Below are 25,282 nucleotides of genomic sequence, written 5' to 3'. Positions count from 1 at the left end.
CTTGTTTGGTTGGTTTAGACTTCACATATAAGTGAGATCATATGGTAATTATCTTTTTCTGTCTTATTTATTTCACTTAGCATAATAACCTCACAATCCATCCATTTTGTTGCAAATGGCAAGATTTCTTTCCTTTTTATAGCCAAATAGTACTGTTTTGGTGTGTGTATGTATGTATGTGTATGGCCAAATGCTACTCTAGTGTATGTGTGTGTGTGTATGTATATGCAATATTTTCTTTATTCATTCATCCAGCAGTGGACATTTAGGTTGTTTCCATGTCTTGGCTATTTTAAGTAATGCTGCAGAGAATATGGGTGTGGGATGTGTACTATCTTTTCAAATTAGTGTTTTCATTTTCTTCAGATAAATACCCAGAAATGGAATTGCTGGATCATGTTATTTCTATTTTTAGTTTTTTGAGGAACCTCCTTATAGTTTTCGGTAGTGGCTGTACCAGTGTACATTTCCACCAACAGATAGGGTTCCTTTTTCTCCATATCTTCCCCAATACTATTTCTTTTTGATGCTAGCTATTGTAACAGATGTTAAATTATACCTTGTTGTGGTTTTGATTTGCATTTCCTTGATGATTAGTGATGTTGAGCACCTTTTGTTGTAGCTGTTGGCCACCTTTATGATGTCTTTGGAAACTATTCAGATCCTCTGCCTACTTTTTAATCTTTTTTTGTTTTTGCTATTGAGTTGTATGAGTTTGTTACATATTTTGGCATTAACCCCTTAATCCAGATACCTGATTTGCAAATATTTGCAGCCATTCATTAGGTTGCCTTTTTTGATTTGTTGATGGTTTCCTGTGCTGTGCGGAAGTTTTTTAGTTTGATGGAGTCCTACTGGTTTGTATTTGTTTTTTTTGCTTTTAGTGTCAAATCCAAAAATCATTGCCAAGACCAATGTCAAGAAACTCACTGCTCATGTTTTCTTTTAGGATTTCTATGGTTTCAGATCTGATGACCAAGTCTTTTATCCACTTTGAGTTAATTTTTGTGTGTGTGTAAGATGTGGTTCAGTTTCATCCTTTTGCATGTGGCTGTCCATTTTTTCCAACATTATTTACTGAAGAGGCTCCTTTCCCCATTATATAAATTGTCATAAATTAATTGACCATTGTTGTAAATAAATTGACCATATATGTGTGGGTTTATTTCTGGGCTCTTCTGTTCCATTGATCTTTGTGTCTATTTTTTATGTCAATATTGGATTTCTATAGCTTTGTAATAAAGTTTGAAATCAGGAAGTGTGATGCCTCCACTTTGATCTTCTTTCTCAAGGTTGCCTTGGATTTTTCATGGTTCCATACAAATTATACGATTATTTTTTCTACTTCTGTGAAAAGTGTCATTAGAATTTTGATAGGGATTGCACTGAGTCTGTAGATTGCTTTGGGTAATAACAATATTAATTCTTCCAATACATAAGCATGGTATATCTCCCCATTTATTATCTGTGTCTTCTTGAGTTTCTTTCATTAATGTCTTATAGCTTCAAATATACAGATCTTTCACCACCTTGGTTAAATTTATACCTGGGTATTTTTTTCTCTTTGGTACAGTTGTAAATGGGATTGCCCTCTTTCCTTCTTTTTTTTTTAACTTCTTAAAAATTGATGTATCATTGATATACAATCTCATATTGGTTTTAAATATATAATACAGTGGTTCAGCAGTTACTCATATTATTAGATCCTTACCCCCATTAGTGTGGTTATATTCAGTCAGCATAGAAAGATATTACAGAATCATTGACTATATTTTCTATGCTGTATTACTGTTCCCATGACAACTTATGATTGAGAATTTCTGTGCCTCATTATCCCCCTCACCTTCCCCACTTACCCATCCCAGCTCTCCCTGATGGTAACCACCAGTGACTTCTCAGTGTCTGTGAATCTACTGCTGTTGTGTTCATTCTGTTTTGCCTTGTTTTTATATTCCACAAATAAGTGAAATCATATGGCATATGTCTTTCTTCATCTGGCTTATTTCACTGAGCATAATACCACTCTAGATCCATCCATGTTTTCATAAATGGCAGGATTTTTTTAATGGCCAAAAAACATTCCATTGTATGTATGTATGTACCGTATCTTCTATATCCATTCATCTATTGATGGGCACTTAGGTTGCTTCTGTATCTTGACTATTGAAAATAATGTGATGAAAACATAGGGGTGCATATATCGAATCACGAATTTTGATTTCTTCAGGTAAATTCCTAGAAATGGAATTACTGGGTTGAATGGTATTTCTATTTCTACTTTCTTGAGGAACCTCCATACTGCTTTCTACAGTAGTTATACCAATTTATATTTAAACTGTCAGTATATCACCAACAATGTATGAGGGTTTCCATTTCTCCACATCCTCACCAGCACTTGTTATTTCTTGTCTTTTTGGATGGTGGCCATGCTGACTGGTGTGAGGGGATATCTCCTTGTGGTTTTGATTTGCATTTCCCTGGTGATTAGCCTGTTGGCCATTTGCATTTCTTCTTTGGAGAAATGTCCTCCACCTGTTTTTTAATGACATTACTTGGGGTTTTTTGGTGTAGACATGTATGAGCTCTTTGTACATTTTGTATATTAAACCCTTATCAGATGAGTCATTTATAAATATATTCTCCCATACTGTAGGTAGCCTTTTTGTTCTGCTGATGGTGTCCTTTGCTGTATAGAAGCTTTTTAGTTTGATGTAGTCCCTTTTGTTCAGTTTTTATTGTTTCTCTTGCCTGAGGAGATGTGTACAGGAAAAAACTGCTCATACTTATGTTCAAGAGATTTTTGCTTATGTTTTCTCTGAGAGTTTTATGGTTTCACATCTTACATTTAGGTCTTTGATCCATTTCAAGTTTACTTTTGTGTTTGCAGTTAGACAGCAATCCAGTTTCATTCTCCTGCATGTAGCTCTCCAGTTTTCCCAACACCAGTTATTGAAGAGGCTATCTTTTCTCCATTGTATATTCACAGTTCCTTTCCCAAATAGTAATTGAGCACGTATACATGGGTTTATATCTGGGTTATCAATTCTATTCCCTTGATTTATGTGTCTGTTCTGTGCCAGTACCATACTGTTTTAATTACCATATCTCTGTAGAATAGCTTTAAGTCAGGAAGTGTGTAATATCCCCAGCTTTATTCTTCTTTATTAGGATTTCTTTTGCTATTTGGGATCTTTTGTGGTTCCATATGAATTTTAGAATTTATTCTAGCTTGTTGAAAATTGCTGTTGATATTTTAATAGGGATTGCACTGAATCTGCAAATTGCTTTAGGCAGGATGGTCATTTTGACAATATTAATTCTTCCTATCCATGAGCATGGGATAGATTTCATTTACTTGTGTCTTTCATTTTTCTCATGAGTGCCTTAGAATTTTCAGAGTACAGGCCTTTCACCTCCTTGGTTAGGTTTATTCCTAGGTATTTTTTTCTTTTTGATGCAATTGTAAATGGAACTGTTTTCCTGATTTTTCTTTCTGCTAGTTTGTTGTTAATACATAGAATGCAACAGATTTCTGTGTATTAATTTTGCATCCTGCAATCATGTCATCTGCAAATAGTGACAGTTTAACTTCTTCCTTACCAATTTGGATGCCTTTCATCTCTTTGTCTTGTTTGATTGCTGTGGGTAGGACCTCTAGTACTTTGTTGAATAAAAGTGGTGAGAGTGGACATCCTTGTCTTGTTCCCAGTCTTAGAGGAGAAGCTTTCAGCTTTTCACCATTAAGTGTGATATTATCTGTGGGTTTGTCAGATATGGCATTTATTATGTTGAGATGGTACCCTCTGATATCCACTTTGCTCAAGAGTTTTTATCATGAATGGATGTTGAATTTTGTCAAGTGCTTTTTCAACATCTATTGAGATCATGTGGTTTTATCTTTCTTTTTGTTAATGTGGTGTATGATATTGATTTACAAAAACTGTACCATCCTTGCATCCCTGGAATAAATCTTACTGGGTCATGATGGATGATCCTTTTGGTTTATTTTTTAATTTGCTAATATTTTACTGAGGATTTTTGCATCTGTGTTCATCAGGGTTATTGGTCTATAATATTTTTGTGGTGTCTTTGTCTAGTTTTAGTATTAGAGTGATGCTGGTCTCACAGAATGGGTTTGGAAGTATTCCCTCCTCTTCTACTTTTTGGGATACTTTAAGAAGGATGGGGGTATTAGCTTTTCTTTAAATGTTTGTTAGGATTTAGCTGTGAAGCCATCTGGTGCTGGGATTTTGTTTGTTGGGAACTTTTTGATTACCAGTTGAATTTTATTGCTGGTAATTGATCTGTTCAGATTTTCTGCTTTCCTGGGTTCTCTTAGAAAGTCATATTTTTCTAGGAATTTGTCCATTTCTCCTAGGTTGTCCAACTCATTGGCATATAATTTTTCATAGAATTCTTTACAAATTATTTGTATTTCTGTGGTATTCATTGTTATTATTCCTTTTCATTTCTGATTTTATTTGTGTACTCTCTTTTTCTTGGTAAGTCTGGCTAGGGGCTTATTTATTTTATTTATTTTCTCAAAGAACCAGCTCTTGGTTTCATTGATTTTTTCTATTGTTTTATTCTTGTCTATTTTATTTATTTCTGCTCTGATCTTATTATGTCCCTCCTTCTCACTTTGGGTTTCATTTGTTCTTTTACTGGTGACTTAATTTTCAGTTTAGACTGTTTATGTGGGATTGTTCTTGTTGCTGAGGTAGGCCTATATTCTACGTACTTCCCTCTTAGAATGACTTTTGCAGCATCTAACAAATTTTGGACTGTTGTATTTTTGTTTTCATTTTTCTCCATGTTTTGATTGATTTGTTTTAATTTGGTCATTGATCCATTGATTAGAAGCATGTTGTTTTAGCCTCCATATGTTTGTAGGCTTTTTTGTTTTGTGTAATTTCTAGTTTCATACCATTGTGGTCTGAGAAGTTGCCTGATACGGTTTCAATTTTTTTTTAATTTATTGAGGCTCTTTTTGTGACCTAGTATGTGATCTGTTCTGGAGAACGTTCCATGTACACTTGAGAAAAATGTGTATCCTGCTGCTTTTGGGTGGAATGTTCTGTAGTACCTGCTAAGTCTAAATGATCTAATGTATTGTTCAGAGTCTCTGTTCCCTTGTCTTGTTGATCTGTTGATGTAAGTGGTATGTTAAAGTCTCCTAAAATGAATGAGTTGCATTCTCTTTCCCCCTTTCATTCTGTTAATATTTGTTGTACATATTTAGGTGCTCCTGTGTTGGTTGATATCTATAATGGTCATAACCTCTTCTTGGACTGACCCTTTTATCATTATGTAAGGTCCTTGTCCCTTGTTACTTTGTTTTAGAATCTGTTTTGTCTAAGTATTCCTACTCCTGCTTTTTTCTCCCTATTATTTACATGAAATATCTTTTTCCATCCCTTCACTTTTAGTCTGTGTATGGCTTTGGATCTGAAATGAGTCTCTTGTCAGCAGCATATAGATGGCTCTTGTTTCTTTATCCATTATGCCACTCTGTGTCTTTTGATTAGTGCATTCAGTCCATTTACATTTAAGGTAATTATTGATAGGTATGTACTTATTGCCATTTTATTGTTCTCTGGTTGTTTTTATGACTCCTCTCTGTTCCTTTCTTTCTCTCTTATAGTCTTGTTATTTGATGGTTTTCTTTAGTGTTGATTGGATTTCTGGTTTTTTTATTTTCGTATCTTATTATAGGCTTTAGGTTTACAGTTACCATAAAGTTCAAGGATAGCCTGACTGTATAAACAATCTGTATTTTGTTGATTGCTCTTTTTCAAACACAATCTAAAGGTACTTTTGTTTTCTTCTTTTACTTCCTCCTCCACCAATGTATTAGATGTCATAATGTGCACTTTTTGTGTATCCCTTGATGGATTTTGTGTATCGTTGGCTTTATCACTTTGGTTTTAATTTTGTGCTTGCTTATTAAGTAATTGGTCTACTACCTTTACTGTGGTTTATTTTCACTAGTGAAATTTATTTAGCCTTAGGAGCATTTTCATCTACAGCAGTCCCTTTAACATATCATATAATGCTGGTTTAGTGGTTATAAATTCTTTGAGCCTTCGTTTATCTGGAAAATGTTTAATCTGTCCTTTAAATTTGAATGATAATCTTGCTGGGTAGAGGACTGTAGGTTGAAGGTAGTTCTGTGTCCATACATTAAATATTTCATGACACTCCCTTCTGGCCTGTAAAGTTTCTGCTGAGAAGTCTGCTGATAGCCTAATCAGATTTCCCTTATAAGTAATCTTTTTTTTTCTGGCTGCTTTCAGTATTCTCTCATTATTCTTAACCTCTCACTTTAATTATTATATGTCTTGGATTGTCTTCCTGTGGTTTCTTTTGTTAGGGGCTCTCTGCACTTCCATGACCTGAGTGTCTATTTCCATCCCTATGTTAGGGAAGTTCTCAACAATTATTTCCTCAGACTTTCTATCCCTTTGTCTCTTCTTCTTCTTGTGGTACCTCTATCATGCAAATATTGTTTCATTTGAATTGGTCACAGAGCTGTCTTATCATTCTTTCATTCCTAGAAATTTTTTTCTGTTTTTCTGGTTTGTTGTGTTCTTGTTCTAATTTCCATTTCATTGATTGACCCCTCTACTTGCAGCAGTCTATTATTCCCTCCATTGTATATTTCATTTCAGTTACACTTTGTTGAAGGTCCTCCCTGAGATCATCAATACTTTTCTGCATATCAGTGAGCATATTTATGACATTTACTTTGAAATCTTTATCAAGAAGAAATCGGTCATCTCTGTTCATTTAGCCCTATTTCTGGTGTTTTATCCTGTAGTTTTGTTTGGAACATATTCCTCTGCCTCCTCATTTTGTCAGGGTTTCTCTGTTTCTTCCTTTGTATTAGATGGATGTGCTATGCTTCTTGGTTTAGAGAGTAATGGCTTTAATGAAGGCGGCATCTGTGGTACCCAGAAGCTCAAGACTCTTTACTGTCCTGGTTTTCCTTTGCTCTGGAGCCTCCAGTTGCTGTTTGTGAGCAATGGGAAAGGCCACCTTTTCTTTATCTCTGCTTGCAGTGGTTTATCGGTCTGCTGTGACAGGCAGTGTACCTCAGCTGACACTCTCTCTAATCAGAGCAGTGGCTTCTGCTGGAATCATTGTGGGTGGGGTGGTTGTGCAGCGGGAGGGTTTGCAGGCATGTGGAGGTGGAAAGTTGTGCTGCAACAAGTCACATGGGCACCCTCTTGCCATTGGCAAGGTGTGCAGCACCAGGTTTGGCTGCCCACGGGGAGGAAGGAGTGCTTGGAGGTGACTTCTGTAGGTGCCCAACAGGGCTGAGACTGGCCCAAGAAAGCTGGGAAAGCCTCCCTCTGCCTGCCAGGCAGCAAAGTCTGATGCTGCTAGGCCAAGTGGGCTCATGTGCCAGAGGTGCATAGGGAAGTGCCTTGGGCTGAGCCACCAGCAAGGGGGATGGAGCATCTGGGCCAAAGGAGGGCTGAGGAGGTATCATCCTCCTGCCCTTCCTCCTATGGAGAGAGCTCCATCCAGCCCTTGCCTGTTTGACACCCTTCCTGCTGCTCACAAATCTTACAAGCTGTGTTGGTTCTCAGCAGGACCAACATGGTGTGTTTGTCCTCCACAGGTAGCTGGAGTCTCAGCCTCCCAGAGTGTTCCAACTGTCCTTGATGCCCAGCCCCACTAATGATCAAAACCCAATGCAATCTGGACTTTTATTCCCAGAGTAGATCTCCAGGGCCTGGTGTGTGGAGTTCCTGAGTGCCTATCCCCTTTATCCCCTCCCTACTCTATTCCTCTTCCTCTCACCTGTGGGCTGGGATGGGGGTCAGGGGAAGAGTTTCTGTCCTGCTCAGTCATCACTCTGCCACTTTCCAGTTTTCTGTGTGTTGTCTTTTCTCACCAGGTGTAGGTCATCTGTTCTGCAGTCTTCAGGTTGTTTTCAGGGTTAGTTGTATTTGTTGTAGTTGCTTCCTTGGTTTGTGTGTGGGAGGAGGTTTCCACCTTGCCTTCCTGCTCTGCCATTTTTCCTCCCCATTTTGTTCTTTCCATTTCTGTTAGGTCATTTTTAGTGTATATAAATACAGATTTTTGCATATTGATTTTGTATCTTGCAACTTTACTGAATTTGTTGATTAGTTCTGACAGTTTTTTGATCGCATCTTTAGGGTTTTCTGTATATAATACCATGTCATCTTCAAATACTGATAGTTAACTTACTTCCTTTTTTTAACTGAATGCCTTTTCTTTTTCTTGCCTAATTGGTTTGGCAAGGACTTCCACTACAGTGTTGGGATAAAAAGTGAGAAAGTGGGCATCCTTGTCATGTTTCTGGCCTTAGAGGAAAAGATTTCAGCTTTTCACTGTTTAGTATGTTAGGTGTGGGTTTATCATATATGGCTTTTATTATGCTGAGGTATGTTTCCTCATACCCACTTGATAGTTTCTATCATAATGAATGTTGAATTTTGTCAAATGCTTTTTGTACACTTAGTGAGATGATCATGATTTTTATCCTTTGTTTTGTTAACATGGTGTGTGTTTCACACTAATGGGCTTTCAGATGTTGAACCATCTGTGCATCCCTGGAGTAAATCCCACTTGATTTTGGCATATGATCCTTTTAATGTTATTGAATTTGGTTTGCTAATATTTTGTTTAGGAGTTTTGCTTGTATGTTCATCAGGGATATTGGCCTGTGATTTTTTTGTTGTTGTGTCCTTTTCTTGGTATCAGGGTAAAACTGGCCTCATTAAATGTGTTTGGAAGTGTTCCCTCCTTTTCTATTTTTTGGAAGAGTTTGAAAAGGATAGGTATTAACACATTTAAATGTTTGGTAGAATTCACTTATGAAGCCATCTGGTCCTGGATTTTGTTTGTTGGGAGTTTTTTGATTCCTGATTTAATTTTGTTACAAGTAACTGGTCTATTCAGATTTTCTGTTTTTTCCAGATTCAGCCTTGAAAGATTATATGTTCCTAGAAATTTATCCATTTCTTCTATGTTACCCAATTTGTTAGAATTTAAGTTTTCATAGCAGTCTCTCAAATCCTTTGTATTTCTGTGGTACCAATGGTAATATCTGCTATTTCATTTCTGATTTTGTGTCCTCTTTTTATCTAGCTAAAGGCTTGTCAATTTTATCTTTCCAAAGAATCAGCTTGTACCTTTATTGATCTTTCCTATTTTGTGTACTTCATTTATTTCTGCTCTGATTTTGTTATTCTTTCTAGTAACTTTGGCTTTCTTTGTTCTTTAATTCCTTGAGTTGTAAAGTTGGGTTGTTTATTTGATATTTCTTGTTCATTGATATAGGCATCCATAACTATGCACTTTCTGCTTAGAACTGTTTTTGCTGCATCCTAAACTTTTGGTAAGCTTTATAAATTTTCTGTTTTTCTTCTTGATTTCCTAGGCTTATATCCTATGGTTGGAGAAGATGCTTGATAGGATTTCAATCTTCTTAAATTTATTTTGACTTGTTCTATGGCCTACATGTAATTTACCCTGGAGAATGTTCCATGTGCACTTGTGAAGAGTGTATATCCATTTGCTTTTTATTGGGATGTTCTGTATAGAATAAGTCCCTTGCTCTAATGTGTCATTCAAAGCCACTGTTTCCTGATTGATTTTATGTATGATCTATCCATTGATGTAAGTAGGGTATTAAAGTCCCCTACAGTTATGGTATTGTTTTATATTTCTTCCTTTAAGTCTGTTAATATTTACTTTATATATTTAGGTACTCCTATGTTGGGTGCATAAGTATTTATAAATGTTATATGCTCTTGTTGGATTGATTCCTTTATCATTATGTAATGTCTTTGTTTCTTATTTGTTTTAAAGTCCATTTTGTCTAAAGCTATCCCAGCTTTCTTTTGGTTTCTATTTGCAGGGACTATCTTTTTCCATCCCTTCACTTTCAATCTGTATGAAGTCTCTTATATAGATAGATGTGTCTTTTTTTTTTCATGCAGCCACTCTATGCCTTTTGATTGGAAATTCTAACCTATTTACATTTAAAGTCATTATTGATAGGTATGTTCTTATTGCCATTTAGTTAATTGTTTTCTGGCTACTTTGTAGTTCCTCTCTGTTCTTTCTTTTGTTTTCTTCTTTTGTGTAGTATGCTTAGATTTCTTTATCTTCTGTGTACCCGCTATGGGTTTTTGCTTTGTGGTTACCATTAAGGTAGGCTTAAAAGTTATTATATGTAAGCTTAAGTTGAGAATTTAAGTTTTAACACATTCCAAAGTTCCACATTTTTATTCCCCAACTCGTTTTATATTTTAATTTCACTTTTATATCTTTTCATCTGGTGTATCCCATAACTAATTACTGTAGTTATAATTATTTTTATTTCTTTTGTCTTTTAACTTTCATACTAGCTTTATAAGTGATTAACCAGTATATTTATAAATGATTAAAAGTATAACTACTTAGAAATTGTCCTGTATTCTTTCTCTCTAAATGAAGTCTCTTTAGCAGTAAAAGGATTTGAAACTGGTCAAATATGTTTTCTCTGAATCTGGTTTAAGAGCAACAGTATAAACATACCTTGAACCTATAGGCCTAAAATTTCTTCCAAAGCTCCAAATTTTTACGCCTGTTTTCCCTTCTGCAACAAAGCATAGGTGGCAGATGAAACAGCTTACATTGGCTTGTCTACTCATGTCCTTGGAGTATGACTGAAAGACACTCTAATCACATTTCTTGTTTTTAATGGGTCTTTGGTAGCAAGTGTTATCACAAATATTCTTGGTTTTGATTTGACCTCAAGGTACTGAAATCAGAATCTCATCACTGCTTCCTTCTGCTTCAGGATCCTAAGAAAAGACATCTCTAACTGGCCTAGGAAGATACAATACCTAATAATTTTGATTTCCTCTTATCTTGGTCAATGACTACTCATTTTAAAAGAGGTATACTGAGTCATCTTTAGCTATGTCTAAGAACTAATATGTTCCTTCAAGAACTACACTTTGGGGTCATCAACATTAAGAAAGGGTGTGGAGGAGAGAGAATTTGTTTTCTCAGTATTTGTTGAACACTTTGCCAGGTACCATCCTATATTCTAGAGCCACACAAGTAGGAGGTTTTGCCCTCAAAAAGACCTCTGGCACAGTTATTAAAGGATGCCAAAATTGTTAAACGGGGACACAGGAAGGAGATATTTGACTTTTATGACAAACCTAATCTGTTAGTAATTCTTTCTCTCAAAATTATAACAGAAAGATATGCCTGGATTATCTGAAGGGCAGACTTGGCAAACTCAGAGGCCTCCTGTGAATGTGTAACCCACATCAAGACACATTATAATTAAAATATCAAAAGTTAAAGATAAGAGAATCTTAAAATCAACAACAAAAAGAGCTTGTTATGTATAAGGAACCCCTTTAGGACTATGAGCAGAAACTTCGAATATACATTGTGATTCCCTTAGGACTGCAAGGTGCTGAAAGAAGAAGACTTCCAACCAAGAGTACTCTACCTGGCAAAGTTCTCACTCAGTACTGAAGAAGAGAGAAAATTTTCCAGACGAGCCAAAGGAGTTCATCATCACTAAACTGGCCTTAAAAAGGGCACTAATTAGCAACAAAAACACACATGGAAGTATTAATCTCACTGGTAAAAGTAAATATATAGTAAACATATTACCTGCCCCCTGTGCTTTGTTGCATAAGGAAAGACTGGAGCTTTGGAGGAAATTTTAGATCCTTAGATTCAACATATATTTTAACAACATTATTTTTAACTGTTGCTTTTAAAGCAGATTCAAAGAATACATGTTTGACCAGATCCAAATCCTTTTATTGCCAGAGGTTTCATTTAAAGAGAAAGAGTATAGAACATTTCATAAGCGGGAACACTTTAGCCACCCCCAGGGTAAAGAAACGTGGGTAGCTCTTCAGCTAAACTGCTCTGGCAGTCCTTTTCTCTTACTAAGGCATAGAAGCTTCATGAAGGCAAAGACCACATTGTCCTGTTCAACTCTAGCCCTTCCCAGCATCTAGCAGGCTACCAGGCACACAACAGGTACTCAGCAAATACTCAAATGCTTGAGGCACTCTAGGCAGGCCAACAGGCCCACTTACGTCTCATCAAATAGGGGCTCCAGGGTCTTCCGTTTCACTGAGGTCTTCTTACGACATGCCCACTTCCTGTCTGGCAGCAGGTAGACACGGACGTAGGGATCAGCTCCACTGCTGGTACAGGGCATCAGGTTTCTGATTTGGTTTAAAAAATATTAAAGAAAAAAGGCCCTTCGTTTTAAAACACTGAAAAAAACTCATTCAGAGAAAACTGTACTAGCCATTCAGTTATAGATGGCCTTGAGGATAAAATGCCCTGTAGTCTGGTAACTAAAAAAGCAAAAGTCTCCAGAATTTGGAGGACAAAACATCAGATGCATTGTTTTAAGAATGGGTTTTTCAAAGTCTGGAGCAGAGCATATACTTTATATGCAAAGGGAGTTGGAGCTTCCCACTTGAGAAAGTGCACTAGCTCCCAGCCAGTCCAGTTCTGCAGCGGTTGTCTAAGCAGTCCTTGGCTTTGGAGCCTGTCAGCACCACTGAGGACCTTGGTGCTCACAGCGTGCAGGCCTTCCAACCTCCCTCCTTCCCTGTGTGTGACTTATCTACCTTAGGGCTGCCTGCCTCTGCCATTGTTCCATGCCCCCACTCTGATTTCTGTCCACCTGAGGCTCCCCAAGGACCTGTCCTGGCCCCAGCTTCCCTTTACCTGCAGCCGTTGATGAGCACACTGAGGCAGCGCCGCAGACACACATAGCGCACAGTGAGCTGAATCTGGCCCAGCCCCTGCTGCCCGAACTCCCCGCCTCTGTAAAGAAAGGGCCTGTCACTTCTCTTATGTGCTAAGTGTTGGCCTCACCCCACACGCCCAAGCCAGAAGCATGCCCTGCTTTAGGAACCTAGAGCCATGTGGGTTAATAATTCTCAGTAAGGTTCCTTTCAGTCAGAAGTCAGTTCCATTCAGCATGTATATATAATTATCCTACCTCATGGAAGGAAGACTTGAACCCTGGAGTGGGTCTGCCTTTATTCCGTGATTTCTTGTGGGACCTTGGGTGAGTTTTTGACCTTTATGATAGTGAGTTCTGCCTTGTAGGGTTATCATGAAGATCAAATTGAAACAACATCCAAAGCCCACAGTGACCACTTAATAAATGGCAGCTGTGGATCACAGACTTCCACGTTCTGAGCTTTCCATCCATCCCAGTATCCTTTAGAACTCAGGAAACACTTCTGCTGTAATGAACATACCAACCAGAATATAGCATCTGTTTTACGGCTGGCACGTAGTTAAAGCCACACCACCTGTCTGGTGTATGCCTGCTCTTCCTGCCATGCAGTGCTGCCTCTCATGAAGCCATTATGTGAGAGCCAGAACGTGCACAGAAAAGTAAGCTCACATCTATTTTTCCATCCAGGGAGGTATTTTTCATGCAGGTGATTTTAGAAAAGATTAAGCAGAGAGGTGCATACTCATTGTTGAGGCTGGTATCTGTCAGGTCAAAGCAGGAGGAGGCCAGAGAGTTGAGTGAGGACATGCTGGGCGTCAGCCTCTTGGGTGGCCATGCGAATGGGGACACAGGGCATTTCACGGGTCTGGGTGACTGGATGGGCCCTGGAGAGTGAAGGCCTGGGACCGTCAGGAAGACGGTGGATGAACTCCTCTTCTCCGCCACGGGCTCACAGAACCGTTTGGCACTGTCCTTGCCTTTGGGCTCTGGGCCTGCCTCCTGGGGTGTTGGTTTAGTGGCAACAGTGGTGGCATTGGTGGCTGTCGTGGCACTCCTGGAGGCGTCCTTAGTATCAGAAGCAGGGGGTGGAGGGCCTGGAAAATCAGTAGGACCCTCTCCCTGGTGTGGGGCCTTGGAGCCCTGGTTGATGTCCACCTTCTTAATGAACAAAGGACCTTTCTTTAGGGCTTCAGGTCCTGTGTATGGGCTCCCCATCTCTCGTTCTTCTACACGCAGGAACTGCAAGCAAATGACAGGGTAGTTTGTGGGCTGGGCCTACCACTTCTCTTTCTCCTCCTCTGCACTCAGCTTTTGAGAAATGGCTCCTTCCTGACTGCTGAATCCAATGACTTTTTTTCCTTCCAGACCCTATCTTTCTTAACCACTCTCTGCCCCAGCCCCCTCTGACCAATGCTTCTTTGTCTTTTCCCTTACACCTGCCCAAATAGTGGGTCTTCATGAAGACTCAGTCCTGTCCCTCTTCTCTCCCTATACTCGCAGTGGCAGTTGGAGACCCGGCCCCCTCACAGGATACACTCTTTGTGCCGAGGACTCTCAGATCTATGCCTCCAGTCTTGCCGTCACCTTATGCGCCACTGCCTTCCCTGAAATGTGTTTCCTAGCCACACACACCCCTATGCTCCTAGCACCAAAGTTTCAAACCTCAGCCACTGTGTTTCTCCTGCCCCTTTCCCCTCAGTCATTAATTAGCAAGACCCTTCCTAAGGACTTCCATTTCTAGCAATATGGTAGCCAAAATATTCTGAAAAGCCTTATTAGAATGCCCAATACAATGAAAGTCTTTTAAATGCATAACCAACTCCACAAGAAAGTAAGAAAAACCCTAGGGTTAAAAAAGAGAAAACTGAAAAATAAAGGTTAAGGTTTTTTAGGGTCATTTATCAGCCTTGGTTCAGAGAGAGTTGAAGTGAGACCCATGAAGGTGGGATCTCTTTGGTGAACAAGTAGTTCTGGGATAAACATTTCACCCACCAGCCAAGAAAGGTGATAAGGATTGTGTCTGTCTCAGCCTGTACTCTGGCTGGGGAGAACTTGTGTTTCCTGAGAACATGGCACCTTATGAATTTTGAGTTAGTATTTATACTTCCTCTGTGCTCTTGAAACCCCAAATTAAAAAATTAGCATAAAAATGGACCCAGGTTTGTAATGCCTCTGAAGGGCCTGGTTGTAGCAAAAGCAGAACCTTGTTGGAAGTGAATAACCTTGATCCAGGTCACAAAGGAACACTGAGTGTATGTTTGCAAACCCAGGTCACCAGATGCAGAAATGAGTTGCCATGAAGAGCATCAGCAGACACAACAAAATCAAAGTTAACTCCCAAGATCTTTAGATAATAGAATAAACAGACACACAATATGAGTGTTTGCAAATGATTAAAGATGGAATAGAAACATGATAATAAAATAGTGAAAAAAGACAAGGTAAATTTGGAAAAGACAAAATTAGAAATGAAAAATAGCTCCTGAAATAAACATTTGGGAACAGGTAAAACAGCAGATTAGGTACAGCCTAAGAAATAATTCATAGTCTGGAAGACAGGTCTGTAGAAATTAACGTGCAGCACAAATAGGCAAAAAATATGAAGGTGAGGTTAGGTCAAGACATGGAGGCGATAATGAGGTCCAGCAGAGAGGGAGTTCCAGGAGGAGGGAATAAAGAACCAGAGAGGCAATATTTGAAGAGAGAATGGCTGACAGTACTCCAAAATTGACGAAAAATATGAATCCATCTCCCAGTTTCTTCCCAACATAGAGCAGGCGGTCCGTGTTGGGGCAGTCCATCTTGCTCCACAGCCAGAGCTCTGACCGCTCTGCTACCCTGGGGGCAAGGGGGAAGTTACCCGGAGCACCAGCCTCATGGAGATGAGGCTGTCCAGGCCTGAGTGGTCCAGCCGAAAGCGCTGCTCCAGGGTGAGATCTGTGCAGGGGAGCATCTGGCGCAGGGGCAACTCCAGGACTCCCAGCGCACACTCCTGGTCATCATCCAGCACCTGGGCACAAGACCAGTCGCAAAACAAGAGGCTAACTAAGCCCCACACGCAGCACCACTGCTCTCTGGGCCCCAGCCGAGTCTGAGTTCAGTTCAGCAGGTGTACACTATGCTTCTATTGGCCTCCAGTCCTTTTCTGAAAGCTTGGTAATGGGACCAGGCCTGCTTCCTATCTTCAGGGGAAAAGAGTGACTCAGGGTAGAGGCAATTATGATCCATATGAGTCAAGTCCCTCAAATACCGAGGGCCTTGGCGGCTAGTGAGCTGTGCCACTCATCCAGACAGCACATCCAGCCAGAGCTGAGGCTCCCAAAGGTCCCAGTTCTACCACTTCATTGGTCATGAGATCTTGGACAAGTCATTGTTAGAACCTCTGTTTGCTCATGTGTAAAATAAAGATAAGATCTCTCCCCCACAGATTTTAATTTTGTGAAGATTAAATTTTTTTTTAAAAGAAGTACATCACCCTAATGTCCTGGGTAGATTCTAACACCAGCCACTTCTGGGTGCTGTGTAACAGCCAGAAAGGCTCTTTTTCAGGAGAGCCGAGGGACTTGAAGGTTTGTCCTTCCACAACCTCTCACACCCAGTGACCGTAGGTGATGGCCTCAAGAAGATGTGGGGTGCCAGTACCCTCTGGGACATGGAGCTGACCTCCCTGCCAGGAGAACCTGCTCAAGGTGCCCATCCAAGCCCTACCCCTCCCGGCTCAGATGCCTCCTATCTCTGTTCTCAGAGCACGATTGCCAGCAAACCTCCAGATGTAGCTGTTCAGCCGCCACATCCTGCACAAAGAAGGAGAACACCTGGCTCCACACGGGGTCCTTGCTGTGGGGACAGGTCTGAGGGCAGAAGAAGGGTCAGGTTGTGCAGAGAGGCTACCAGTACCAGCACCCTCTGGTCTCACTCCAGCCACCCAGTACCACAGGGAGCCACCTCTGTCTGCCCAGGTGTCAGACGCACACACACTATAGCTTACGGGGGGCACAGGGCGGGCATCCGGACTCAAGGGCAAGGAGAGCTTTGCCAGGAAGTCCCACAGGGGCTGGAGGCCATGCTATCCTCCGAGCTCTCCTCCAGGAGGGAGGGGACGCAGGGTTGCTGCTGCTGGATGGGCAGGAGGACACAGGCCTGGAGGACGCCCACGCTTATCCTTTGGGTCTGCTGCTCTCTATCCAGCATGTGCCCTTGGGCAAGTCACCGACCTCTGACCCTCAGAATCTTGAGCTGTCTAACTATTCTGAGGTTTTTCTGAACACTAATATAAAATGCCTGGACTGTGTCCTGGGACCTACAAGGCATTCAGTTCTCTTTTTCAGTTCTCTAATTTTCTTTTGCTTCTCTCCTTGAGGACTGGGGCCCCATTTCTTTGCCCCATAGCTGCACACCAAGCTCACCTTGCTCATGTGTGTCTTCTTGCCTACGGACACCTTGACATAGGAAGAAGGATCTCTGCTGACTTTATTCTGTGAGGGGGCAAAAATCCACCTCAATGAAGGTGGCACCATCAGTGTCAGCTTGAGAGACCAGCCCCAGGCCCCAGGAGCATATGGGACCAGGAGTCAGCTAGTCGCTTCCCTCTGAGACAGGCTACTCTGGTGCTCCCAGGGGCCCTGGCTGCCATCACCGTGCAAGCCCCAGGACGGGGCTGAGGCCAGAGCTGGGCCTGGCTGGGCACAAGCTCTTGTCCCCTGGAGCGGTGGGGACAGACAGGGTGGAGTCAAGTTCTCGCCCCTCCCGTAGCTGTGTGGCCCAGGCACTCAACCTTCTGGGTCCTCTTTTGTAAAATGGCAGTGAAAATGGACACCCAGTCATCATGGGACTTGGGGATACTGACTATGTGGGGGAGGGGCAGTGAGTTACCAAGCCCAGTGCCCAGAACATAGTGGTCCTGAAGAAAGGCAACCCTTGCCATCCCCAGGCTGCGTGCACACTGACGGCTTCCCAGAAGGCAGGAGGCTGTGCTTACTCTGGGGAAAAGGAGCTGTGACTTGCTTTCACTCGAGTTTTCACACACACACACACACACACACCTTGGTAAATCTGGAGAGCTTTTTGGCTCGATATTCGCCATTCAGGTAGTCAAAAGCGTTTGTCTGCAGCACAAGAATAGGGTGAGTGAGCAACAGGTGGCCATGTGAGAGAGCTAGCAAAAGGCAGGGTGCGTGTGACCCTCTGGCCATGCCCCCACTCACCGGCAGGTTGCAGGCACTCTCTAAGAAGACCACAAGGATGGCAGTGGAAGGGCCGCTCTGGTCCTACAAGCAGACACAGTCTCTCACTAGGGGTCCCAGCAGCAGGAGACAGGGTTTGGAGATGCCTCCTCATGGCAGGAGGAAGCCAGCCAGCCCTTGAACTCCAGACTAGACATAAGATCCCTTACAACCTAGCATTCGGAGGCTGAGACTAAACTGCAGAATATCTGATTCAAGTCAGACACAGGGTGGACTGCCCCCATGAGCTAGGCTGACAGGCTTGCAAGGGTCCCATCATCCCTGAAGACGGCGGAGATACTCAGAGGCTGTCTGCTGAGAAATCAGGAGCTGCCTCAGGAGGAGATGAGGGTTGAGGGGCATGTTCTCCGGGAGGACTCGCCAGAGGACCGCAAGTTCCCCCTCCCTCCCTCCACATGCACAGCCCGCCCATGGGCCAGGCCTGCCACAAGTTCTCCCCTGCTTTCTGCTGGGAGGCCCGGACAGCCCCCTCACCTCAGCCACAGCGTCCGGGTCAGTGATTAGTGAAAGCCACTCCAGGCGCAGGTGCAGCCGCCCACTGGTTGTGTCATTCAGGACAAACCACTGCATGGGGAGAAAGGCTCAGGGAGAGGGCAGGGCCAGTGACCCCTTCAGGACGCTCAGTTCTGGGACCTGGTGGAGCCCTAATAGGGGCTTCAGGGAAAAGGTGAGCCAGCCTAGGCAGTGGGCCCTGGGCTTGAGGGACAGGCAGAGGTGCTACACTGTGGGATGGAAACAGTGATGTCCACCGGGAGGGGGTTGCAGGCACCCACTCTACCTCATCCACCGCTCTGTTCGTCATGACATCCCCGAGGCAGATCTGCAGGCTGGAATGCACAGGGAGTGGGGATCAGCTCTGCAACGAGGAGGTGGGAGGCAGAGGCCCGCCCTGGAATCTACTTTCAGTTATTTGAGTGGGGCCCTCAAGGCAGAGGATCTTATTCACCCCAAGGAACCAGTGGGAGACCACTCTGAGCTCAAGCAAAGGAAGGGCTGTCTACCCATCAGGGCTGTGGGCATGCTGCCCTGCGCGGCAGGCGAGCCCCGAGAGGAACAGGTGGCAAGGTGGGCTGGGCCGTGGCTCTGGACTCCGCAGTGACGTGCTGTTGGCATCTGGGTGGGGTGCTTCCTCACTGTACAAAGCTGCCTGGGCACTGCAGGAACTGAGCTTCCCTGTCCTGTGCTCTCTAAAGGCCAGTGATACCACCTCCCAGAGCCATTGTGACAACCCCTAATGCCCCCCCATTTCCAAAACTGCCCCAGGTGCTCTCCAAGTATGATTGGCAAGTGTGTGTGAGAGGAGGTAACAGCCACATTCACAGTGTGCCTCCCACCTACCCTGACCCCATCCCAAATGGAAGATCCTGACAGCCAGGGGAACATTAATTCTGTGTAACTGTGAGAAATGTGCCTGAGCTCTAACTAGGCTTGAAATCAGTTACATAAAACACGAATCACAAACACTTCTAAACTGCAATTTTACAAAACTTGGAACTTTTGTCATTCAGATGAAAAATAAAAATGATAAGCAACATCTGGTAGTGAGCTGTTTCTTAGGCCATCAGATTATACCCCTCCCACTTCGTTTTTTTTCTGCTTTGTAAAATTACATGTTCATGGAAACAAGCAAAACAATATAGAAATATGAAGATTTCGGTAAAACTCTCTTCCACTTCCTAGCCCCAGCCTCTGAGATGAGCAGTGTGAATAGTCTGCTTCCAAGCTTTTCTCTGCAGTCATACAAACATACGTAGCAAGAGTCCTCCCTGGAAAGATGAATCAAACTGCACAGGTCACTCCGAACTGCTTTCTCCGACTTACAAATACGTAACGGACACCGTCCAGGTCCTACACACAGATCTACTCGTTTGTAGAAGCTGTAGGATATTCTGTAGTTTGGCAACAGCAAATATATTCAAACATTCAGTGTCCTCTGAGGCTGGATATTCATGTTATTTTCAGCTTTTTCGTTTTGCCACCACAGATGGTTGTGCAATAAATATTTCAGGAGTAATGCTTTTATTTTACACCTCCTGGAAGAGGGAGAGCTGGGCCAAAAGATGGGCAAGTTTGAAGGTTTGATAGCCAGCCCAGCCCGGCCATTTCAGTCCTCCCACAGCCCTGAGTTTCTGTGTTCTGCCCCAAAGCGAGTGGCCAGGGCTCCTTGGCACTGGGAACCTGGCCACCCATGCCCCCTGCTCCAAGTGGGAACTCTGGGTACATTATCAGGAGTGCAGAAAGCAGAGCCCATGGGACACAAACCTCGGGATCCTCCCTGTACCCCAGGGCTCAGCTCAGGGCTGGGCACTCAGGAGACATTTAGGAAGGAGGCTTGTGGTAAGAATGTGGAACGATGGGGCAGCGTGCCTGACAGTCACCATGTCAGAGTGACCGGTGAGGTCACTGAGTGATGGAAGCAAGGGCCCCAGGCCCAGCTGGGCCCTCCCCTCACCTGCCCAGGAAGTCATCCTTGTCAGGGTCCTCGTCATACAGGTCCACCTCCAGGTCCTGCCCAGGGACTTCATACACTATGAACTGGAAGGAAAGAAGTGACAGCCTGCAGGCCATAACAGCCAATGAAGCTGACCTCAGGCATGACCCAAGCGGGGCCCAGATTCCAGCCTTGCCACCTGCCAGCTTGGAGGCCTGGGGAGGTTCTGGCCTCAGTGCTTGGAGAACTCCAGCTGGAAGGGAGTGACACCCTCCCCAGCAGGGTGGGGAGGACAGGGCAAGCCCATGGCAGGTGGGGCTCAGGGACAATGGCCACTGTGTTCTGTCTGGGACTGGCAGCTTCCAGAGCATTTCACATGAAGATTGCGGCTGAACTTAAAGAACTTCAGGCTCCTGGTGCCCAGCACTGGCAGGGGACACCAAGAGGACTGGGGCAGAACTTCCTCTGAGGTTCTCTTTTCTACTCTGATTTGAGACTTCTGACAGAGCTGACTCTGCTGGGTCAGGGAGGTAGGAATTTGGGGAGAAGCTGTCCTGCTACAGGGCCACCACAGCCCACCTCTAGAAGCCTTGTGGGTAAGGGAGTAGGGATCACTCAGAGCAGCATGCCTGTCCTCCAGGTCCACTCCTGTGGCCCATGGGTACGGTATGTGAGACCCATGAGGGCAAGGCCTTTCCTTCTCGGGGCCCAGCACAACCCAGAATGGACCCTGGAGGGCATCAAGAGCAGCCAAGAGTGGCCCAGGAGACCCTCACCTCAAACACCTCATTCCAGGTGGGGTTCAGGTTCTTGGAGACGGTCCTGCTCCGGAAATTCTGCAGGCCAATGCTCACCTTGGCGTAGGGGTCTGACTTGCCCTGGATCCCCAGAAAGCTGTCCTTCTGGGCCAACTTCTCTGCCTCCAGCAAGTGGACTCTGATGACTCCCTGGAAAACGCCCCAGCCCGGTGCTCACAGCTGCTTCCTGAGCTGTGCCAGCCCACAAGTCCCACAGCATCAGAGCTGAAACCATCAAACGTGCCCCAGCCCGATCTCACCCTCTCGTAGTCTGGACAGGGAGACAAACCAGAGTCGGCAGGCTCCTGGCCAAGACCACACCGCACATGATGGCAGGGCCCGGGGCTCTATCTGCGGCAGTGTGACGCCCACCCACATTCCTGGCCTTCCAGACCTTCCCTGCCTCCAGCCTGCCATGGGAGTGGCCTATTCAAGGGCAGTCAGTTCCTGCTGTGCCAGCAACCAGGCCACCTGAGGTGCTCTCCTCCTACATTCCCCTTCTCTGTACCCTGCGTTTACTTTCTGACCCAGCAATCCCACTTCTAGCCCTAAAGGCATATTGGCAAAAATATAAAGTGTTCCTCATACCATATGAAGTCAGACAGGCTAGGTGGGGAAAACTGTGGCGTCCTGCCATCCCTCAAAGAAAGGGAGACTCTGACTATAATCAGAGCTGTACGCACAACCACATGTATGCACCTGCTCATATTAGAAGACAAATAATGGAAAACAGTGGAAGGATAAACCACTATTTGTAGGGGGAAGGTGGAGATTATGTCAGACTCCTTAAAATAAAATTTGTTTTTTAACACTGGACTGGAAGTATGCAAATATTTTACATGATTGTAAAAAGCAGGTAAAAATTAAATCCTAAAAATATTAAATGGAATGGAATCAATGCAAATATCCATGGCCCGTTCTCACAAACACACAGAGAGGAACTATTCCAAATGAGTTTAAATGGTCACAACTAGACAGAACATCTTGAGTGGCATTTATCCTAAGGACAGTGTTTTCAGTGGTTATGATGTAAGTAACAGTGTTGTGTCTTTATTCTAAGGCTGCCAGTCATGTAGTGGTATGACATGGGAAGGCTGAGATGACATAGGTTCTTCCTCCCCGGCTGGCCCAGGCCACACCCTTCATAGCCTGAGTAGGCCGATGCCTCGCAGGTGCTGATGGGGAAATGGGCATTTTCCCCCGTGCTGAGGCCCTGACTTCCAGCCCTGAAGGGCTCTGGGCCACAGCCAGGCCACCTTCTCTGGGGAGGCCACGTAGCTGTGCTTGGGGGCCTCCTGTGCCACGCCCAGGATGGAGCGTGCAGCGGAGCTGAGCCCCCAGAAGAGCCCACATCGGGAGCATTCTCCTTCCAGCAGACGGCAAGGGTTCTTCCCACCGAGTGATGGGGTCAGGGGGGCCTCACGTCCCTGAAGGGAGGAAGGGAGGCTCCTAGAGCTTCTGGGGGTGGCGGTGGCTGCCCACAGTCCCCAACCCAGCCTGCACAGTGGGACCAGGATCCAGCAAGGAATGCCATCTGGGCTTTGCTCCTCCCCAGGTGGGTGACTTTGGGGCAGTCATTCAGCCTTCCCAAGACTCAGTCTTTGCCCTATAAAATGGGGGCACCAGGCCCTCCCAGGGAGGAAATAAGGGTTGCCATCTGATAATGCGTTCTGTTCTCTAGCCTGCCTGTCCCCCAACACGAGGCCCAGCCTCTGTGGTCACTGTGGTACTCACACAGGGCAGAGGGAAGCGCAGGCTGGTCACGTCCAGCCCCTTCTTCACCGGCACAGTCACACGGTTGGGCAGCACCAGGTAGGTGGCGATGAGGTCCTCCAGCAGGCCGTCTGATGCATCGCTGGGGACAGCAGGCATGACTGGCGGTGGAGGGGTGGCCCTACCTCCCCCAGGCTGCATGCCCCGCCCAGCCCCTGGAGCAGAGTTTGGTGGGCTGGGCCCTGCCCAGGAGAGCGCAGCCCTGACCCTGGCCTGCCTGGCTGGGGGCATATATTCTGACAGCCACTGACCAGGTCCTGCTTTGCTCTTCTCTGAGGCACCACAGCCTGGTAGCTAAGAGTGACAGCCTGGAACTTGTGTTAGAATCTTGGCTCCTCCACCCATGGGCTGTGTGACCTTGGGTAAGTTGCCATCCTCTCTGGACCTCAGTTTCCTCATCTCTAAAAATAAGGATAATGATGCCTACCTCCTAGGGCTATTATGAAGATGAGCCAGTGTGTGTGAAGTGCTGCAAACAGAGCCTAGGGCACAGTAAATGCTGGGCAAGGGTTTTCCCTTGTAGTCCTTCCACTCCCTGATATTTGTCCCATCAAAATTCTGTTTACTGCCCAACTCCATCTCCCCAGAGAAGGACAGGAACATAGCCTAGGACAACTGCCACACAGCAGGTGCTGAGTACTTTTTCAATGAAAAAAACGCATGACTGGATTCTCTGCATCCGGGGGACCAAGATCAGCGGGAATGTCCTCAGTACCTGAGTGAGGGGTTCTCCCTGCGGGCAGGCATGGCTGCTTGAGCCTGGCAAGCTGGCCAGGGCTTGTCCTGGCTGCACCAGCTGTCCCTCCCTCCGGGCTCTGAGCACAGCCCCCTCCCTGGTCCCAGGAAGGTGGGACTTCCCAGGCCAGCTCCTCCTCAGCGGCCTCTGCTGTGACAGCCGCCCTCTCCCATGCCTGTGTGCGACAGAGGTCAGGGGAGGCCATGTGGGCTTCTCACCCCACACCTGGGTCAGGAGGGGGTGGCATGCAGACAAAAGGAAGACACTCAGGTGCCCACACCCTCTGGGCCCTACGCACACACGTGTTCTCCCAGGGACCTGTCATCGAAGAACCAGGCTCCCCCGTTATTGAGGAGGAGCCGAGAGGTGAAATAATTTGTCCACAGTCACACAGGTGCTAAGTGACAAGAGTTCAGGAGCCTGGTTTGGCTCCCGAGCCTGTGCTGTCCCATGAGCCCTCATGGCCTCCAATGGGACATATCATCTGACCAGAGCACCCTGCCCCTGCTCACACACAATGTGCGTGCACACAAGTGTGCTGGGCACAGTGCCTGCTCACAGAGGCCAGCCAGCACTGTTAGGTTTCCACTCCCCCTCCAAACACACCTGCAGGGGGCAGGGCTTGGTGCCTACCCCAGTCCTCTCACAGAGAGCCGGGAGGGAGGGCAAGCCACTGGGCAGCTCCGGTCACTGACTGCACAGCCCTGAGGGCCCCTTGCTTACTATCCGCTACTCCTGAGCATCTACCTGATGCCTGGTGCATCCAGCAGGTTGGTCAGGCCTGTCCAGTTGATCTGCAGGTGCTGCAGGGGCAGAGGGAGGCTATTAGGCTGCAAGGAGCCAGAAGCACAGGGCTGAGAACCCGCTGCCAGACACCTGCACGGAGAACCCAGCCTGCTGGGGGAGCCCTCTGCAGGGGTGTCAGGCTGTGAGGGCCCCTCCCAGGTCTGCGGCTTCCCTGCCAGGGCCACCACAGGAGTGGGCCACCACACACGGCCACAGGCTGGCCTCGCTTCAGAGCCTCTGAGGTACAGACCCCTCCCCACTCAGACCACTGGTGTGGCCTGTGAGCCACTTCCGAGCTGTTCCCTGCTCTTGGGGAGAGCAGTGTCGAGCTCCTCAGGCTGCCTTCGATTCCGTGAGACAAGGGGTGTGCAGTGGCCAGGTCCAGGTGGCTTAGGCAGTGTCCATTCTTGGGTCAAGCCCAGTGCCTGGGGCCCAGGAGATGAGTGCTTACCACAGGGAGTGGCCGGCCTGCCTCTTGCCCCTGGGACTCACTGGCTTTTGAAGGAAGAACATGGTCACGGCTCCCACAAAGGGCTTGTCCACCAGGAGGGGCTCCAGGATGATCCGAAGTGTGCCCTGTAGCTGGAATGGCACAGAGGTCCCCGTGAGGGACCTCAGCCTCCCTTCTCGCCTCTCCCTTCAGCTGAGCCACTACTGTCTCATTAGGGCCCATGCCTCTCCCAAATGTAAGAGCAACCTGCTGTCACAGCAGGGTCCACACTTGGGGTGCAGAAACCTGCACACACCGCCACC

At 45.2% G+C, this 25,282-nt stretch overlaps 2 protein-coding genes across 14 annotated transcripts in view; one reads left to right on the top strand and one right to left on the bottom strand.

Moving 5' to 3' along the window:
• The window catches only part of CEP70 (centrosomal protein 70), a 112,521-nt gene extending 100,813 nt beyond the window's left edge, over positions 1–11,708 (top strand). The window contains exon 16 of one of the 5 annotated variants that reach the window (XM_036991851.2): positions 11,444–11,708. In XM_036991851.2, the coding sequence (XP_036847746.1) occupies positions 11,444–11,517 (74 nt within the window). In that variant the 3' untranslated portion in view covers positions 11,518–11,708. Of the gene's footprint in view, positions 1–9,415; positions 9,633–11,443 lie in introns of those variants that run through there. The other 4 variants (XM_036991846.2, XM_036991854.2, XM_036991853.2 and 1 more) reach the window with 4 other exon arrangements.
• ESYT3 (extended synaptotagmin 3) overlaps positions 1–25,282 on the bottom strand; it is a 57,773-nt gene that overhangs the window by 2,765 nt on the left and 29,726 nt on the right. For 4 of the 9 annotated variants that reach the window (XM_073232252.1, XM_036991841.2, XM_036991842.2 and 1 more), the window contains 15 exons: positions 25,022–25,111; positions 24,491–24,546; positions 22,969–23,089; positions 21,214–21,384; positions 20,459–20,541; positions 18,785–18,833; positions 18,481–18,570; positions 17,968–18,030; positions 17,806–17,868; positions 17,170–17,238; positions 16,528–16,614; positions 15,624–15,773; positions 13,506–14,002; positions 12,742–12,840; positions 12,096–12,227 (listed from right to left, as the gene is read on the bottom strand). In XM_073232252.1, coding sequence (XP_073088353.1) covers positions 12,096–12,227; positions 12,742–12,840; positions 13,506–14,002; positions 15,624–15,773; positions 16,528–16,614; positions 17,170–17,238; positions 17,806–17,868; positions 17,968–18,030; positions 18,481–18,570; positions 18,785–18,833; positions 20,459–20,541; positions 21,214–21,384; positions 22,969–23,089; positions 24,491–24,546; positions 25,022–25,111 — 1,820 coding nt within the window. Of the gene's footprint in view, positions 1–12,095; positions 12,228–12,741; positions 12,841–13,505; positions 14,003–15,623; positions 15,774–16,527; positions 16,615–17,169; positions 17,239–17,805; positions 17,869–17,967; positions 18,031–18,480; positions 18,571–18,784; positions 18,834–20,458; positions 20,542–21,213; positions 21,385–22,968; positions 23,090–24,490; positions 24,547–24,980; positions 25,112–25,282 lie in introns of all 9 variants that reach the window. The other 5 variants (XM_036991840.2, XM_036991843.2, XM_073232250.1 and 2 more) reach the window with 4 other exon arrangements.

This window comes from Manis javanica, chromosome 3 (genome assembly GCF_040802235.1).
Source record: "Manis javanica isolate MJ-LG chromosome 3, MJ_LKY, whole genome shotgun sequence".
In the NCBI taxonomy this organism is placed as follows: Eukaryota; Metazoa; Chordata; class Mammalia; order Pholidota; family Manidae; genus Manis; species Manis javanica.
The sequence above is the reverse complement of the archived record's forward strand: the minus strand, read 5'-3'. Positions and strand labels throughout refer to the sequence as shown.